Below are 16,849 nucleotides of genomic sequence, written 5' to 3'. Positions count from 1 at the left end.
AAGGCAACCACTTATTTAAATGAATTCAGTTTTGACTGATTTATATATTTAGACACAATTTAAATTTATTAGACCATTCACTCAAAGGTCAGTCATCTGGATTTTTTATCTATATCACACTACATTACTTATATGGATGTTTAAAACAATTTAACATAGCCCTAAAGATCACATCAAAGAGATTTGATGAAAAAGAATATTAGGCCTCTTGCGGGGCTTAATATATGCTTATATTTTATTAGAAATGGAACAAATCTGTAAGAACTGACCAACAGGATGATTTCAGAAAGGCCTAGAGAAACTTACATGAACTGATGCTGAGTGAAATGAGCAGGAGCAGGAGATCATTATATATTTCAACAACAATACTATATGATGATCAATTCTGATGGACATATCCCTCTTCAACAATGTGATGAACCAAATCAGTTCCAACAGTGCAGTAATGAATTGAACCATCTACACCCAGCGAAACTCTGGGAAATGAGTATGAACCACTACATAGAATTCCCAATCCCTCTATTTTTGTCCGCCTGCATTTTTGATTTCCTTCACAAGTTAATTGTAAACTATTTCAAAGTCTGATTCTTTTTGTACAGCAAAATAACTGCATGGATATGTATACATATATTGTATTTAACATATACTTTAGCATATTTAACATGTATTGGTCACCCTGCCATCTCAGGAAAGGGGTGGGGGGAAGGAAAGGAAAAATTGGAACAAAAGGTTTTGCAATTGCCAATGCTGAAAAATTACCTATGCATATATCTTTTAAATAAAAAGCTATAAGAAAAAAAGAAAAAAAGAAATGGAATGGAGCAGAACTACAACTAAAGTGAGACAACTGGGACTTTACCCTGGGATTCCAGCAAGGGGGAATAGTGAGAGGTTGTTGAACATTTTCTTCCTGAGTTTGGGAAGTATTCTTTCTCCTTATGGGGGTCTAGAGAACATTTTCTATACATGTAATGATTATTTACTGGCCTTTAAAACTCTACTTCCTCACTGACCTTTTTCTTAGGATTCCATTATCACTATTCCTCTCTCCTCAAATCCCACCTTTTTTTCTTAATCCTCACAAAGATAAAGGAAAGATTCTTTAGGTTTTTACAGGATCCTCTCACTTCTTCTGATTAGACTCATGATCAAATCACCCTTTGTATCAGTGATCCTGCAGCAATCCACTTGCAAGAAGTTTCCCCCCCCCAGGTACAAGGATTTCTAGCTATAATTCCAAAGAGATTATCCTTATGAGGAATTGAAGATTCAGTGCAGATTTCAGATTCAGATTAAAGTATCAAATTTACTTGTACTTGTCAGAAAATGCATAAAGAATTTGATTTATGACCACTTGCCAAGGCTTATCTCTCGAAGGAGATTCTTCAATACATGAAGCACTTATAATTTTATATGCATGAGCACTCCCTCCACAAAAGCATATGGAAACACCTTTAGATATTACTAAATAGCAACTAAGTGTTTTATGGCTAAAAAATTCATCAACCTGTACCCAGAGTTGGAGAGAAGTTTTTAGACTTTCCCACAGAATTGTATCCCTCAGAACTACCTTAGAGCTTTTGTACTTCACACCTTAACCTAAACAACCCAAAAGTAATAGAGCAAAATTAAGCACCTCAATAAGACTTTGCTGGAGAGTATGTTGATTAAATTTGAAGAATTTCCCTTGTTTCATTAAATATCTAAATATTAGCCTTATATATTGTTTGCTATAAACCACCGGTCATATAATCTGCTTTGTTTTTTTTAGAATTGACAATGTATCTATTATTGCACTGCATATTAAAAATAAGATTTAGGAGACAGTCTTTAAAACATAATGAGCACTAAATAAATATTAGTTATTATTTGTACTATTTGTTTCTCAATGACATAGTTTTTTTCAAAGTATATGAAATTATTATTACTGTATTATTTTAATGCCATTTATAGCTGCATGGTATTTTAAAACATTTTCAATACATTATCTCATACTTTGAATTACAAAATGTCATTCTTGCCCAAAATATAAGAAATAGTAATATAAAAGTATAATTAAAGATTGAAAATTAATTTCAAACACTAAAAGGTATTCATTTTTTTAAATGCTATCTTACATAAAACCCACAGACAAGAAAAATGAGGATAAATATAATAGTATGATTTTTAGCACTGAGTAATTAAGATTTAAAGGTAAGATGATAAGAATTCTCTTGTCTTTCACACATGACTAGAAATAGTTTTAAAATGTTAATGAAATAAGTAACACAGTGTATATACGTATGTATATATATATATATATATATATATCTTAGATAAACTATCAAAATCACCAGGCAAAAGGTGGCAGCAGTGAGTCATACTGCAATCTCATATTACATACAATTGTTGCCATTTTTAAAGTTTTAATATGTTTTCATAAAAATACTAAATAATTATAAATTAGTTTTTGTTAAAATTTTGTTAAAATGCATGATCTTTAAAAGTTGAATAATGAAGTTGCCATACCAAATAAAAATTATAATCTTTACAACATTAATTTTTCTTTTCTTAAAAATGACTCACCCATATTCTATGAAGCTCTACTTATATTGCGTATCAGAAATATCTGAGAATCTAAATAAATAAAAATGTCTTGTTCCTTGTTACATTTCAACAATAATATAAATCATTGCTAGAAAGTTTCAAAAAGTTAGCTCTTGATAAGCTGAAAAGAAAAGAAAAAGTCTCCTCTGTAAATATGCAGCATTCTTTTGGTGTATAGTTTTACTGTTATAGAGATCATTTTTCAAAATATACTTTAACCTACTGACTTACAATACATAAATTCTTTTACTCTTTCTATGTGGGTTCAGGTTAAAAATAACAGAACAAGAGAGTCTGTCATAATGGAGAGAGCTGACTTTAGAATTCAAGTCCTCTCTCTTACATACACTAAGTTATCCTGGGCAAGTCACACAACCATACAATGCCTGAGGAAATTCTTTAAGACTGACATTCACAAGGAAGGCAACAATCACTGTAATTGCATAATGAGTTTCTTCTGCCAAAGAAATTCCCTCAGATCCAAAAGAAAAAAAACAAAAACCCTAATCTTCCATATATAGGAACAAATACCTTTTAATTTCTAGCAAGTGTAGCATTAGTCATTATAAATAAATATTAATACAAAATTTTAAATATAGTATTATTTACTTTTGATACACATTTTTATAGTTTTATACATTTTCAAGAATCCTGATCATTAAAACATCACCTAATATTTGCTACCAGAATGGCATTATGATAATATATTCCACCAATCAAATTGTTTCAATATAAAAACAACTCCAAAAGCCAAAGACTTAATAAATATCCTAATTTTAGGGAGTCTTTATGTTCACAGTCCTCTCTATATGTACTTCATTTAGGAATGTTTATGATTTCCCCCCATTTTCATTGGTTCACTTTCAGTTATACTACCAAATCTTATTATTCAGGGTATTTAATATTTCTGCAAGCTGTTTCTCTTACAGGGTCCTTATGTTTGCACTTTAATATTCTTAAAACCATAGTTCATTTAAAGAAGCATCTATTAAGGTGCCTACTGGCACAGATTATTATGTGTTAAGGAAGAAACAAAGCCCACATGAGACACTGTCTCTTCATTCATGCAGTCCCATCTAGAAAAGAAATATATAGAGACAATTATATAGGTTCATTAAGTGCAATGATTAGAACTCAGGACTCAGAGTACTAGTTTCAAATCATTATTTTAATACTCTCTAGTTATGGTAGACAAATCATTTCATCTCTCTCTTCCTCAGTTTCCTTATGTGAAAACTGGGATAATAATTACACATTACTTACAGGTTATCATATCAAATATGTTAAAATATGTAAAGTGCTTTTCAAACTTTAGAATGATGTATAGACACTAGCTATCATTAATGTTATTATATCACAAAAGATGTGATATGTATATTAATGAAGAACAATCAAAGCCTTACATGAAAAATTTTGAAGGAAGGATATCAGGAAAAGTTGCAAGGAAGACATGATATTAATCAAGTAGCTAGTGGAACAGTGGTTATAACCCTAAATTTGGTGACAGGCAGTTCTGAGTTCAAATACTGCCTGAGATACCTCCTACTTACTAGCTGTGTGGGAAAGCCATATAATCTTGCTTAGCCTCAGTTTCCTCATCTAAAATAGTCCTAATATTAATAATTTCTAAATCCCGTGATTATTGTAAGGACCAAATGAGAAAGAATATGTAATATCCTACATAAATTAGCCGATATTATTATTAATGATTAGTTAAATATTTAGAATCTCAACCATATAATATATCCAAACCTCTCATTTTAAAAATGAAAAAAAAAATGATAGCTTAAACTGTTCCAAGGACATATAGCTAGTTAGTGGCAGAGCTGAGACTGATTTCTAGGTTAAATTTTATTCAGACTTTCCACCTATATGAAAAAATTTACCTGATTTTAAATTAATTAGGATTCCTGTTAGAAAGGGTAGAGGCCATGGGGAATCCTAGGAACTTGATACATTCTAACATGTTTTCTTTTTTTTTTTCCTCTCAAGAATAATTTCTTAAGGAATTGTAATATTCAGAACTTCAATGTACTAAGAGATCATGTGTGGTACACAGGTTGTGTAATTACAAGAAACATTTGGCCTTGCAACTCTGCAAGTCTCTTACAGAGTGCAAAAGTCTTGTAGGTGCAGTGGACACCTGTTAAACCTTGTTATTATTACACAGATGAGGACATATCATGGATTAAATCATGTCCCTTGTCTCTGGAAACATGGCAACTATGTATATCAATGCCCTGGCATATGGAAATATCATGTGCTTTATGTTATGATCCTGAGTATAAATTTTTAAAAGATGACACTAAATTTCAGCACTGCAATAGAGAAGAGATAGGGAAATAGTTATCAGGGCAAATATGAAGTTTGGGATAGGGATGAAATCAGAAAAAAATGAAAATGATCTTAAAAGGGAGAAAATAATATGATTATAGAGAATAAAATTATAACCATTAGTTGGTAAGATATTTGGGGAGAAAGGGGAGAAAGAGGGAGAGGGAGAGATAAAAAGAGATGGGGAGAGGGAGGGAGGAAGGGAGAAGGAGAAGGAGAGGGAGAAGGGGAAAGGAAAAGGAGAGGGGGAGAGAGAGACAGAGGGGGGGAGAGAGAGAGAGGAGAGAGAGAGAGAGAGAGAGAGAGAGAGAGAGAGAGAGAGAGAGAGAGAGAGAGAGAGAAGGAGGGAGGAAGGGAGAGAAGGAAGGAGGGAAGGAAGGAGGGAGGGAAGAAGGGAGGGAGAGAGAATCATTACCTAAATCAACCTATTCAAGTTCCTGTCAGGACAGGTATAGCAGATCTACAGAATGATTTCACTAAAGGAAAAAGTGACAAAGAGCCTGAGGACACGGTGAGAGTTGGACTAACACTCAGGAGAAGACTTCAAACAGGTATTTATATATTCCTTTTATGGCTTAGAACTACAATCAAGGGGCTGGGGAGAGGGTGGGCGCATAAAGTCCACTTCTAAAGCCTGTCATCTCTCTCCTCCCAACACTCTTTTATTCTACGCCTCTTGTCCTTAATTCCCATGACTATTCATGAAATTTTCTTTCTTTGTTTCCAGGTTGTTTGACATCTGCTCAAGGGGGGAAAAAGCCTCCAGCAGAGTGTAAGGGAATAACTTGGTTTTGAGAGAATAAATTCTAATAAACGGGAAAAATACTTTCTCGAGATTTTTCTCGCTTTCTTGGGATCTCAAGTATTTCCACCTTTCTCAAGTTCTGGTTCGATGTTTCATCAGATGCTTTTCCTGTCTTCTAACTCTCGGCCTCCTCCCCTTGCCGCTGCCGCCGCCGCCGCCGCCGCCGCCGCCGCCGCCGCTACTGCTGCTGCTGCTGTCGCTGCCGCAGCAGCTGCTGCTGCTGCTACCACCGCGGCTGTTGCTGCTGCTGCTGCTAAAACCAGAAGTGGAATATGTACATCCAAGTCCCTCTCTCTCGTTTTTCTAGCAGTTGAACTGGGCATGCTCGGCAGCTAGAACAGGCTTCTGTTACAAGGAGGACGTTTTCCCACTAACTGGGCTCCAAAGCCTGAAGCTGAGGTATAGGTGCAGGCTAAGGCTGGGGCTGCTGCTGCTGCTGCTGCTGCTGCTACACCGGAGTAGCCTCGCCCCTCCGTGGCAGCACAGGTGGCGGCGACGACGGCGGCGGCTGCGCTGAGCTACAGAGGGAGGGCAGCTGCTCTCCGGAGCAACCCAGACGCAGCATCGCTAGGCGCGCTATTGAAGGGAGAAGGAAACGAGAGCAGAGGCAGCTGTGTCTTTACTGGGTCGGCTCCAGCAACATCCAGCGGCGGATGTGCAGGAGGAGGAGGAGAAGGCGGAGGCAGCAGCAGAGGGGATAGATATCGGCGGTGGTACCAAGGCGGCTGCACTACAGCGCCGCTGCTGTGCTTGCTGTAAGAGCCCCGGATAAGAAGACAGGAGGCACCAACAGTGGTGGAGGAAAGCCAAGGAACCAGACACTTTGCCTCGGAAGCCGGCAGCAGGCTGTAGAACAGCCTCATCCTTACCGCTTTTTTTTTTTTTTCCCCCTCTTCCCTGCCCAGCCATCACTTGTCCCAGAGCCACGCACAGACAACAAAGCGAAAGATGCTGCAGTTGGGCAAGGTCAGGACCTTGCACTGAAGCCTGGAGGCGGCGCACACACCTTTCCGTGGAATTGAGGATTTGTCTATTTTGGTGGGTGCATGTTTGGGAGAAAGCAGACAGGCTCAACGCCTTTTGGTGAGTGCATTTGCTGGGCTAGCGGTGCCAGGATTATTCTCCTCCTTATTAGTGGCGGGGGTTGTTCCTCCAGCTTTGAGCTATCTGTCGACGGCGGATGCTCAATATTGCTTTCCGTTGGGAGGACCACAATTGCCCTGGTTCCTCTCTCGGAAGACAGCTCTGTCTGGTGGTGGATACCGAGTTGGTGCCTTTCTTGGCGAGGTAACAAAGTGGCTTCTCGTCTCCCTCCCCCTCCCATCTACAATACGTTATCCGGAGGCATATATAGGGCATCACCAACAATACTGCTTCCTAACATCCTGCAATAATCTACTCCTCGCATTAATGACGTCCTGAATATACAGGAGAATAGAAGGTTGGGGGTGGGGTGGGTCACACTTCCTTCTAGTCTTTAAGCTCCGATTTTCAATGTCATTGCGATGTTTGGGTGGAACAAAATGGGAATACTTAGTCATATACATCCATGTCCCTTTCTTCATCTCTCCCCCCTCTCCCCCCCGCCTCGTCCTATAACTGAAAACCCCTATGGTCTATATTTAGCAGGCTCAGCTTGAGCATTTTGGGAGCAATACACAAGGTTTTGAGTATTGGGCGCTCTGACAATGGACAGAGGCTTTTGAAACCGATGTCTGAAGCACACATCTCTGGAAAGCTTTTTTGTGTCTGTGTGACATGCAATGTGATATTTGGCTAATCTATAATTAATGGCTGAAAGCAAAGATGCTTTTCTTTTTTTCCTTACCTTCCTCCTATTCTGGTGTGTAATGTGTTTGCATCGATTGTTTCTCAGCAGGCTCAAGTCACTATAGAGTGAATTAAGTCACTACAGAGGTGGTACAGCCTATATGGTTTTTGTGGTAGCAAGTAGACTTCTATAAGGCTTTTTGTTTTTTTTGTTTTTGTTTTTTTTTATCCAAGAATTGCCAGTGAAAGTGATAAGTTTGGCATTACACAATAATGCAAGTGTTGTAAAGCCTATAGAAACAGATAGAATAAAAGGAGTCTGATTGTTCTTGCATATTATCTTTCCTTCTTGTGTTTGAGTTGTAACAACATGATTAGTCCTGGTTTTACTAACAATAATTTTAAAAATAGGAACAGATAGCTAGGCCTTACTGAGACAAGTAACTGTTAACTTTTATAAACTGTAATTAATATTTAAGTATACTTTATTTTTTCTTCAATGATGTTCATGAAATCAGGGAGGTGCTAGAAACTATGCCCTAAAGTTATTTTATTTTATCTCTATAAATAACATGTGCCAGTTTTGTTCATCTTGTTAAAGCATCACAAATATTATATGCCTATACATTTTTTAAAAGCTAATTGAGCTACAATCTTCATATAGCATTGTGTGAAATATCTCCTCTGATTGATTACAAACATTTTGCATTATTTGGAGGTAAGTATAACAATATATAAAGTTAGAATCCACTTTGACATCAATTAGGATTCCTTTGTTGTTGTATAAACAACTTGAAAAAACAGTGTCTCAATAATATCTTTTCTTACATGCAGAAGTCATTGTTAATATTCCTTGCAAAGCTATTCAGTGCAATCTTTTTGGTCTGTGAATTAGAACAAGGCTTTAGGGCTTGAATGAATTGAGTATATTAGCAGTTTTATTTTTAACTATGGAAGATTTGTGATCATAGTAGTAAAACTTAACACTTTTTAAAGATTCAATTCAAAGTCATAGTTAATTATGTGAACGATCATTTTCTATTTTACCTTAGTTACATCTTATGTTATTCATATTAATAAACCTTGTTAGATGATGGCATTCAGCTTCCCTCCCAGATATTTAATGTAAAATTTCTCTTATAAGAAGACAAGAGATGCACATACTCATATACTATGAGTTTTGTCCTTTTGGAGGCTATTTTCATAGTTTTTGATGTTATCATGAAAAGAATGCTTAGTGTCATTTTATGCACAGGCAAAACAACTGATAGGCAGGGAAAAGGGATAAAAACATGTATCCTTTAGTGTGAGTTATATGTGCTCTTACAGATTATAAAGTGAAGATACTGATTGAGTGTCCCATGGAATAAATTAACTCCTCTGCTTGAAGTTTTTATTCTAACAAAATCATAGCATAGTCTCTTGTATTTAGCTTTAAACAGGTGTGTGTGTGTGTGTGTGTGTGTGTGTGTGTGTGTGTAAATAATGTCCCCTGTTCTTCTGAGAACATCAAACTTTCAGACCAAAAGATTTAAGCTTAATTTCACTAGCTCTTTTAAAAATAACTTTATTATAAAGTTGTACTTTAAATGTAGAAACTAAAATTTTTGTTTCACAGGATTATTTTCCTGAGTGTGTATATCTGTTAAGTAGTTTTCTTAGCTTAGAAATTTCTTCAGGTTCATCAGATAATAATAATAATTTTTTGTTCTCTTTAAAGTAAAAGAAACTAATTGTTAAATTCATTCTGTCATAACATTTGTCATTTTTGTTTTTGACATGCTGAAGAACTATAAAGTAACAATAGAGTGAATTTTAAGTTCATTGTATAGGATATTAAATGATTTTCCTGCATAATCTCTCTATTTGTTATGTCATCAGCATTTTGTGCTGACATTTCATAGGCTATTTTTTTTCTTCTGTCCACAGTGAGGAAAGACTGTAATATAAAGAACACTGAATTTGAAGAGTCAAAGAGAGTTGGGTTCAAATCTAGACCACAGAACTTAAATAGTTGAATAACTGGGCACATTTTTTAACCTTATTTTTAGCTTTGGTTTCTTCATCTGGGAAATGGGAATAAAAATACCAACTCTTTAATTTATACTGTTTCTCTAGGAAAGGTGTGTTGTACCCCTTAAAGTACCAATTAACGGTTGAGTGATCACTTAGGTGAACTTAATTCTATCACAGTAGTTAAATGTGTGCTTAAAATTAAACAATATTGAATATGGTATACTTTGGATTGGCATAAATATAAAGATTTTTATGTAACAAAACTGGACAAACAGGTATTGCTGATTTTAAAAAATCTTTCAATTTTGAAAAAAAAATTATCTCAAGTTTTCTTACATTTATGTTATGGCCATTCAATAAGTGTAGAAAATGCCTGCCATAACAAGTGCATTATAATATGTTTGCATGATTGTTTTTCTACCTAAGCATTGCTTTCTTTTTCTTTGGGGAATGTTTAAGAAATTCCATGATATACTTCAAACTGAATCCTTCTATAAGTGAGATTCAACTGCCCCTAAATTTTCCATTAGTATTTTTGGTGGAATCACAACTTAATCACTCTCTGTACAAATATGAATAAATCTTTTGAGATTCTGTTTGTCACCTATTCTCTAATAATGTATTCGGGGCAAAAGTATTGAACTGCATTATAGCTCCAAGGTAGAAAACTAAGATTATATTTAAAGTTAATTTTTTGATCACATATATTTTTAAAAATGAAAATAAGGTGTCAGCACCATGCTCTTTATTTCGAAGAGCTTGTGAAGATGCTTCTGTAGTTCTGTGTGAAAAGTTAATTTGAGTGGGAACAGTTCATGATGCTAGTTGCTAGTTTCAAGTTTATCTGACTGTATGCCAGACTAACAGCTTTTTATATTAATGTAAAATATTAAACATGTCATAGATAAATAGTTTCTATCACATTCTCTGCCAATCCAGCCTACTGATTAATAATCTGCCTGTTTTGGTTTAGCGAATCCAATTACAGTTATAAACAGTAGCTTCAGCACAGTGGGGGGGAAGGGGGATATCACAGAAATGTTGTATGACAGTGTGTTTTTCATGCTTTTCATTTCTAACTGTATGACTAGTCACTGGTTTGTAGGCGTCATCAGAAATGATTTTGGTGATGTAACACCCACAATATTTTATCACTTAATCACATAGCAAAATCAAGTACTCAGTATTCCTACTCTATAATGACTGGATAATAAACTTTGGCTGATCCTAATATTCTACTTCTTGCAAATTAATTGATGCCAAATGGAATTAACTTCTGCAAATAAAGTTCAAATAAGTGCAGTAGAGGTTTTCACAAGGTTAGTATCATAGCCACCTATCAATAAATTTAATGCATTAAAGTGATGCATTAAGCATATAGTAGGTTATACACACAAAAACCATATACACACATATACATACATATAGATGTTGCTAAATATTGCCAGCACAACTACTTTACATATTTTAAATCTTATTTTTACATCACCTTTCAAGAGTAAATCTCAAATGTGTACCTACAGAAAAAAAGTTTTGTCTTAAAAGTAATATTGGGTGCAGTCTTTTAAATATTACATAATTGATTATGTGATTAATTCTTTCATATTCTTTCAGAGAATAATGTTCAAGATCCTTAAATAAAATCACAAAAGTTGAATGTACCAAAAACTGTAATGATTTCTGTGTGAGGCAATGTAGGGAACAGGAAGTCATGTTATCTTGAATCACAGTTTCTTGAGTTTGATTCTCTATTTTTACACTAATTTCAAATACGTTAAAATCTTCAGCATATGGTATTCATAAACTAAAGTGGCTAGTCCTTTTTTGAGTGATTCTTATTTTTATACTAATAGGTGATTTTAACAACAAGGCAATACAGGAGATCTTTATATTGGTTTTGAAAAGGGAAGGGGCTGGATCAAATGGTTAAAAAACATCTGTGCAGATTGATGTGCGTCCTAAATCAATATGAATTTTTTCTTCCTACACCCTCTTATCCTAGGGAGAGGAGTTTGAGGAAGAGAACAGACTGATGCATGATACTGGGATTTTTGCTTTCAGTTTTCATCTCAGCAACTGAGTTTATTAGCTTTATAGAAAGTAGGTGGGTCAAGGTAGTTGGAAAAGTGTTTTATCTAAGTAAAATTCCAAATTTATTCAGTTTTTCAAATTATCATGGGAAGAAATATCTTAATTTAAAAGTTATGTCAATATTTTGAATTGAGAAATTTTCGAAGAAAAAACCCACAAAATATTACATATTGAAAAAATTCATCTATATAAGTGCTTTATATTATATGGTCCTATCTAAAAAAAGTTTTTTTTTTTTTGGTAAATTTTACAGGAATATACTTTCTAACCATTTATTTATTATAATGTAATATAGTGGAGTGCTGATGTTTGGCTTTTACTTGGATTTTTTGGTAAGATGGTTTTATTGTGGCTCAGAAAAAAAAATTTGATTATATAGTTTAAAAATTTTGTATTTAAATATATATATATGTATATGTATATACATATATGTGTATATACTGTTAAATAAATTATTTGTAAAGTTAATGTAAAGTAAATGTTATTAATTTTTTCATAAGATTATAACATTTTTAATAGTGCTAGACGTAACCATAGAAACAATCTGTTTCAGGATCCTTACTTTACAGATGAGGAAATTGAGGTTCTTCATGTTTATGACTTGCCTAAGATCACACAATTAGACAGTGACAGTGACCTACACCAGATACAGGTTATGATAGATAATCAATACATGCTAATTGATTGATAAGTAGAAGAGATGGCATCCAAACTCAGCAAAATCTGTCAGTGTTTTTCCACTCTCCCACACTGACTGATTTAATGATATTTTATGTGATTTTGTTCAGTATAAATATTAAATTGTCTAAAAAGTCTCTTTGATATAGGTTAATAGATTGTAAAATTTCTTAAGTGATTATTAATAATTGCATATTGAAAACATGGCATAATCAGCTCATTATAATCACATCATCAGGTGGCATGATATTCTAGGCTTTTTTTTTTAGTATACTGTGATCTTATATTTTGTATGGCTTTGAAGTTTTCATAATTAAAATTTTATACCTATTCAAATCCCTTCACTAAATGTAAGAGGAACAAAATTTATCCCTAATACTGAGGGCAAGTTATGACCCACAGAAAGAGAGGTTATTACTCATTATTACATCCTTATCTGAGGTTCCAATAAGTCATCTTAGGCCTCAATTTGATAAGCATAAGTATAACAAGTAGTAGGTGGCAAATACAGAATTATAGATGTCAAAATGCTAGATTAAATGGCATATTAAACACTTAGCATAGTCTGTTGCATCTTTTGCATAGTCAAATATTTTCTCAATGAATCCATGATAGGGAGTACTAAAATTGCCACAAATCATTACATGGTTCCTTAACTTTTGGTTTGACTTCCATAAGGTATAGTTTCTAACTCCAATTAATGTTTATCCAATCAAGTCTTGAATATATTAATACTATTCAGAATCTACTCATTTACTGATGCTTAATGTCTGTCAAGAAAATTTCAGACAACTTTTGCTTTTAGAACTAGCTAATTTTGAACACCCATTTTTTTGTATTTTAACATAAAAACAACTTTTTAGAATAACTCCAGAGAAATCCATAAAAGGAAACTATAGCTCAAAAATGAAGTGTGTAAGCTAATTACTTGTATATTATATTCAGCACAATAATTTTGTGGTGATTGGTATTTTTAATGGTGTGGCAATACAAACTAAATAAATCAGCATAATTGTACCAATACGTATACACATTCATTATAAATCGAGGCTATCCTCCACATATATTTCCCAAAAATTTTTCATTATTTCATGTTTAGTATTCTTGACTAAAACGTTGCCTACCATTGTAAATAGCTTTGTTAATTAACAACACTTTTTTCATCCATAAACTTAAATAAGCTGATGATAAATTTCTGTGACAAGAATATATTTCATGTTAAAATTTTAATAAACATATTTGAATATCAAATATATAGAAGAGTACTTTTGAACTATGAATAAACCAAATCATATTTAAATAAATATATTTCAGGTATGTCTCCTAAAACTTAACAAAAATATGGTACTCTCAAAAATTGTAGCATATAACTTGTAGATTTACTTTTTGCACAACTACAATGATATATTTTAAACCAAACATAATAAATAGCCTGGTGTGCTCTTTGAAGCTTCATATTTTTTTGATGAAGGAAATATATTTTAAGTGGAATTCTCTTTAAACTTTTCAAAATGGCTTCATCCAATAAAAATAACAATGAAATTTTGTGTGAAAACAAAAGATTATTATAAATCCAGCATTAATATTGAAAAATTAAAGATCTATTAAGTTCAAATGCATGCAAATAAATCTATATGGTCAAGTGAAAAGATGAGATGAAAAAAAAATCCTAAGTATTGCCATATTTTCCTGAATTTCAAAATATATGCTTCATAATGAATTTTGATATTCATTTATTAAACATCATATTCAGTATTATTTGTTAAGTTTGTTTTTAGTTAACTGACTTCCTAGAGATTAGATAAAATTCTATAAGCTATGATAAAAATATATAATTCAGGTTTGTATATCTATTCTTTCAAATATTCTCATCTAAAAATAATTATTCTCAAGTAGAAATGGAAAGAACTGTTGCTTTTGAAGGCTGTAAAAGTAATTCCTTTTTTCAATATATGCGATATCAGAGTGTGATTTTGAAAATTCAATAATGAGCGCATAATGACTAGTTTTATCCAAATGGATTTTTTTTTAAATGGGCATCTAATATGTTCTTTTATAACTACCTTCAGTATAAATACTTTGTCTTAATATGTTGTTTTCAATGTTCCTTTAAATTTATTTTTAGAAGAAATAGCTTGTATTTAAATGATTTATATGGTTGCTACCTTGGACAACATAAGGAAAAATATGCCTTAAGTCAATGTGTCCAGTTGTTTCTAACATATTTTATGGGTTTATCATATTTGCAAATATCACTTACTAGAATTCCCCTAAATTAAAAGAGAAATTTTGAAATTTCCCTAAATTAAAAAAAAATTAAAACCTCTGAATTATTTTACATTTTAAAGCATAGCACAATTTTCCAAAAGTTGTTTTAAATGATTTCCAGGTACTAGAAGGATGAATCTGCATCATTGTTAAAACAAGTTAATATGAATAAATACCTGAAACTTTAGAATTATATCATTTTATCTTTCACTAGAAATTTAATGTGCTACCTTATGATGATGTGGAGGTTACATTGAGTTCTCTAGAACTATATGTGTGTATGCATACAGGTGTATATAAACATATGTACATATATATACATATAAATATTATATATACATATATAATATTTATATGTATACATATATTCTTATATACATCGGTCCCCCTTTCCAGAAGTACATTTCTTTGCAGGGAGCCCCCAAAATCTTAGTACAGTTTTGAATATAAACAGGTTAAAATTTTAATAAACAATGCATGCTTGTCTGTTTCTTATGATGGGGGTGGGAGCAAGGAGTGAGCTATTGCTTACATTTTGTCACTGACAGTTATTTCATTTATCTTTTCAGTAGAGAGAAATTAATTATATTTTTGCAAGGGCCAATAGAAATGACTTCATGGATTTATACAATTCATGCACTGCTGATTGTAAAAAGCTCTTGGGATTGGTGATAGGGAGAGATGAAGATTGGGTAAGTGTCCTTCCTAGAAGAAAGCAGTGGTGACTCAGAAACAACAACTGTGATTTGAGGGGAATAGAGATATCCCTAAAGATTCCTAAAGAACTCTTAAACACTAACTTTATATTTTAAATTTAGAGAATCAAATATTACATAGTAGAACATTTTGCATTATGCTGAATTTCATAAAATCTAAATGTATGATTTCAAAGTGGAAAAGGTCTTGAGTTCAGTATGTATATATATATATATATATATGTATATATATATATATATACACACACACACATACATGTATACATATGGTATACATATATATTATAATGTTGTGCCACAGTTCCCTTTTATTGTCTTGACTCAGTTTCCCTAATTGTCCTGACTCAGTTTCCCTGAATTGTTCTGTCTCAGTTTCTAATTGTTCTGCTCAATCCTGCAATACCACCCTTCCCTCCTAATCATCATGATCCAGATAAGGAGAAAAACCTTCTGTCTTAGACATCATGAGCCCACATCTTCCCTACTTATCAGAGTTATGCACTCTGTAAGAGACTTGCAGAGTTACAATGGCAAATGTTTCTTGTAATTACGCGACTTCTGTACCTCATATGATCCTTTCATACATTGAAGTTCTGAATATTACTATTCTTGAGAGAAAAAGGAAAAAAGAAAACATGCTAGAGTGTATCAAGTTCTTAGGAATTCTAATTAATTTAAATTAATTTAAAATCAAGTAAATTTTTTCATACAGGTGGAAAGTCTAAATAAAATTCTGTCCTTGTTCTTCTTGATCCCAACTTATCAGAATGTCCAGTGCCTTCCCCCAGCCTGTCAGAACAAGATTGATAGACTTTCAATATTCTGACTTTGCCCCTGCCTCAGTCTACCCAGATCTCTTGGAGTCACGTGTGTATATATACTTAATGGGATATAAACACATTAGCTGCTGGACAATGGATTCTTGGAGATGATAGTCTCATTCAGCCCTGGAGGCAGAATGGATTCTACCCTGCCTCCAGTAAATCTCTCCCTCCCAAATAAAATATTTAAAATTCTCTAATCTCTATTTTGCCTCAGTATATACATATATACATACAGTATACATATATGCAACATTGCATTCATAATATAAAGATACATGTTATCTATTGATTAGCTATAATTATATTAAATGTATATAAATACAGTGATTAAAATATAGAATATAAACAAATTTTAGTAATTTTGAAATATTTTAAAATTATCATCCAAAATATAATATTCAGTTTATATAAATAACTGAATTTGAAATTCATTGAATTATGCCAAAGAGATTTCTAATCAAAAGACTATGACTGTAATTATCAACTTCTCTTTCCATCTTCCACTGGTTTATTCAACTCAACAAGCATTTTTAAAGTGCCCACTATCTGCATTTTTTTTTTTTGCATTAGAGATGCTACAAAAAATTTACTTCCAGCATCTCAAAAACTAAAATAAAAAAGAAAAGAAAATATTTCTTGCCTGCTTAGCTATTGGGCTGATTATATTTTATAGTCACAAATTTAAATTCATTGTTCTACAAACTTATTCTTTCATTTGTATTTAACAAATTCCTTCATAAGTTATCTCAAAAACCCTTTTA

At 33.0% G+C, this 16,849-nt stretch overlaps 1 protein-coding gene across 4 annotated transcripts in view; it reads left to right on the top strand.

Moving 5' to 3' along the window:
• Positions 1–6,686: 6,686 nt before the first annotated feature.
• The window catches only part of CTNND2 (catenin delta 2), a 1,133,181-nt gene continuing 1,123,018 nt past the window's right edge, over positions 6,687–16,849 (top strand). For 3 of the 4 annotated variants that reach the window (XM_051969857.1, XM_051969856.1, XM_051969854.1), the window contains exon 1: positions 6,687–6,808. In XM_051969857.1, coding sequence (XP_051825817.1) covers positions 6,772–6,808 — 37 coding nt within the window. In that variant the 5' untranslated portion in view covers positions 6,687–6,771. The remainder of the gene's footprint in view (positions 6,809–16,849) is intronic. The other variant, XM_051969855.1, reaches the window with a different exon arrangement.

This window comes from Antechinus flavipes, chromosome 1 (genome assembly GCF_016432865.1).
Source record: "Antechinus flavipes isolate AdamAnt ecotype Samford, QLD, Australia chromosome 1, AdamAnt_v2, whole genome shotgun sequence".
Taxonomy (NCBI): domain Eukaryota; kingdom Metazoa; phylum Chordata; class Mammalia; order Dasyuromorphia; family Dasyuridae; genus Antechinus; species Antechinus flavipes.
This window is presented reverse-complemented; position numbering and strand designations above follow the sequence as displayed.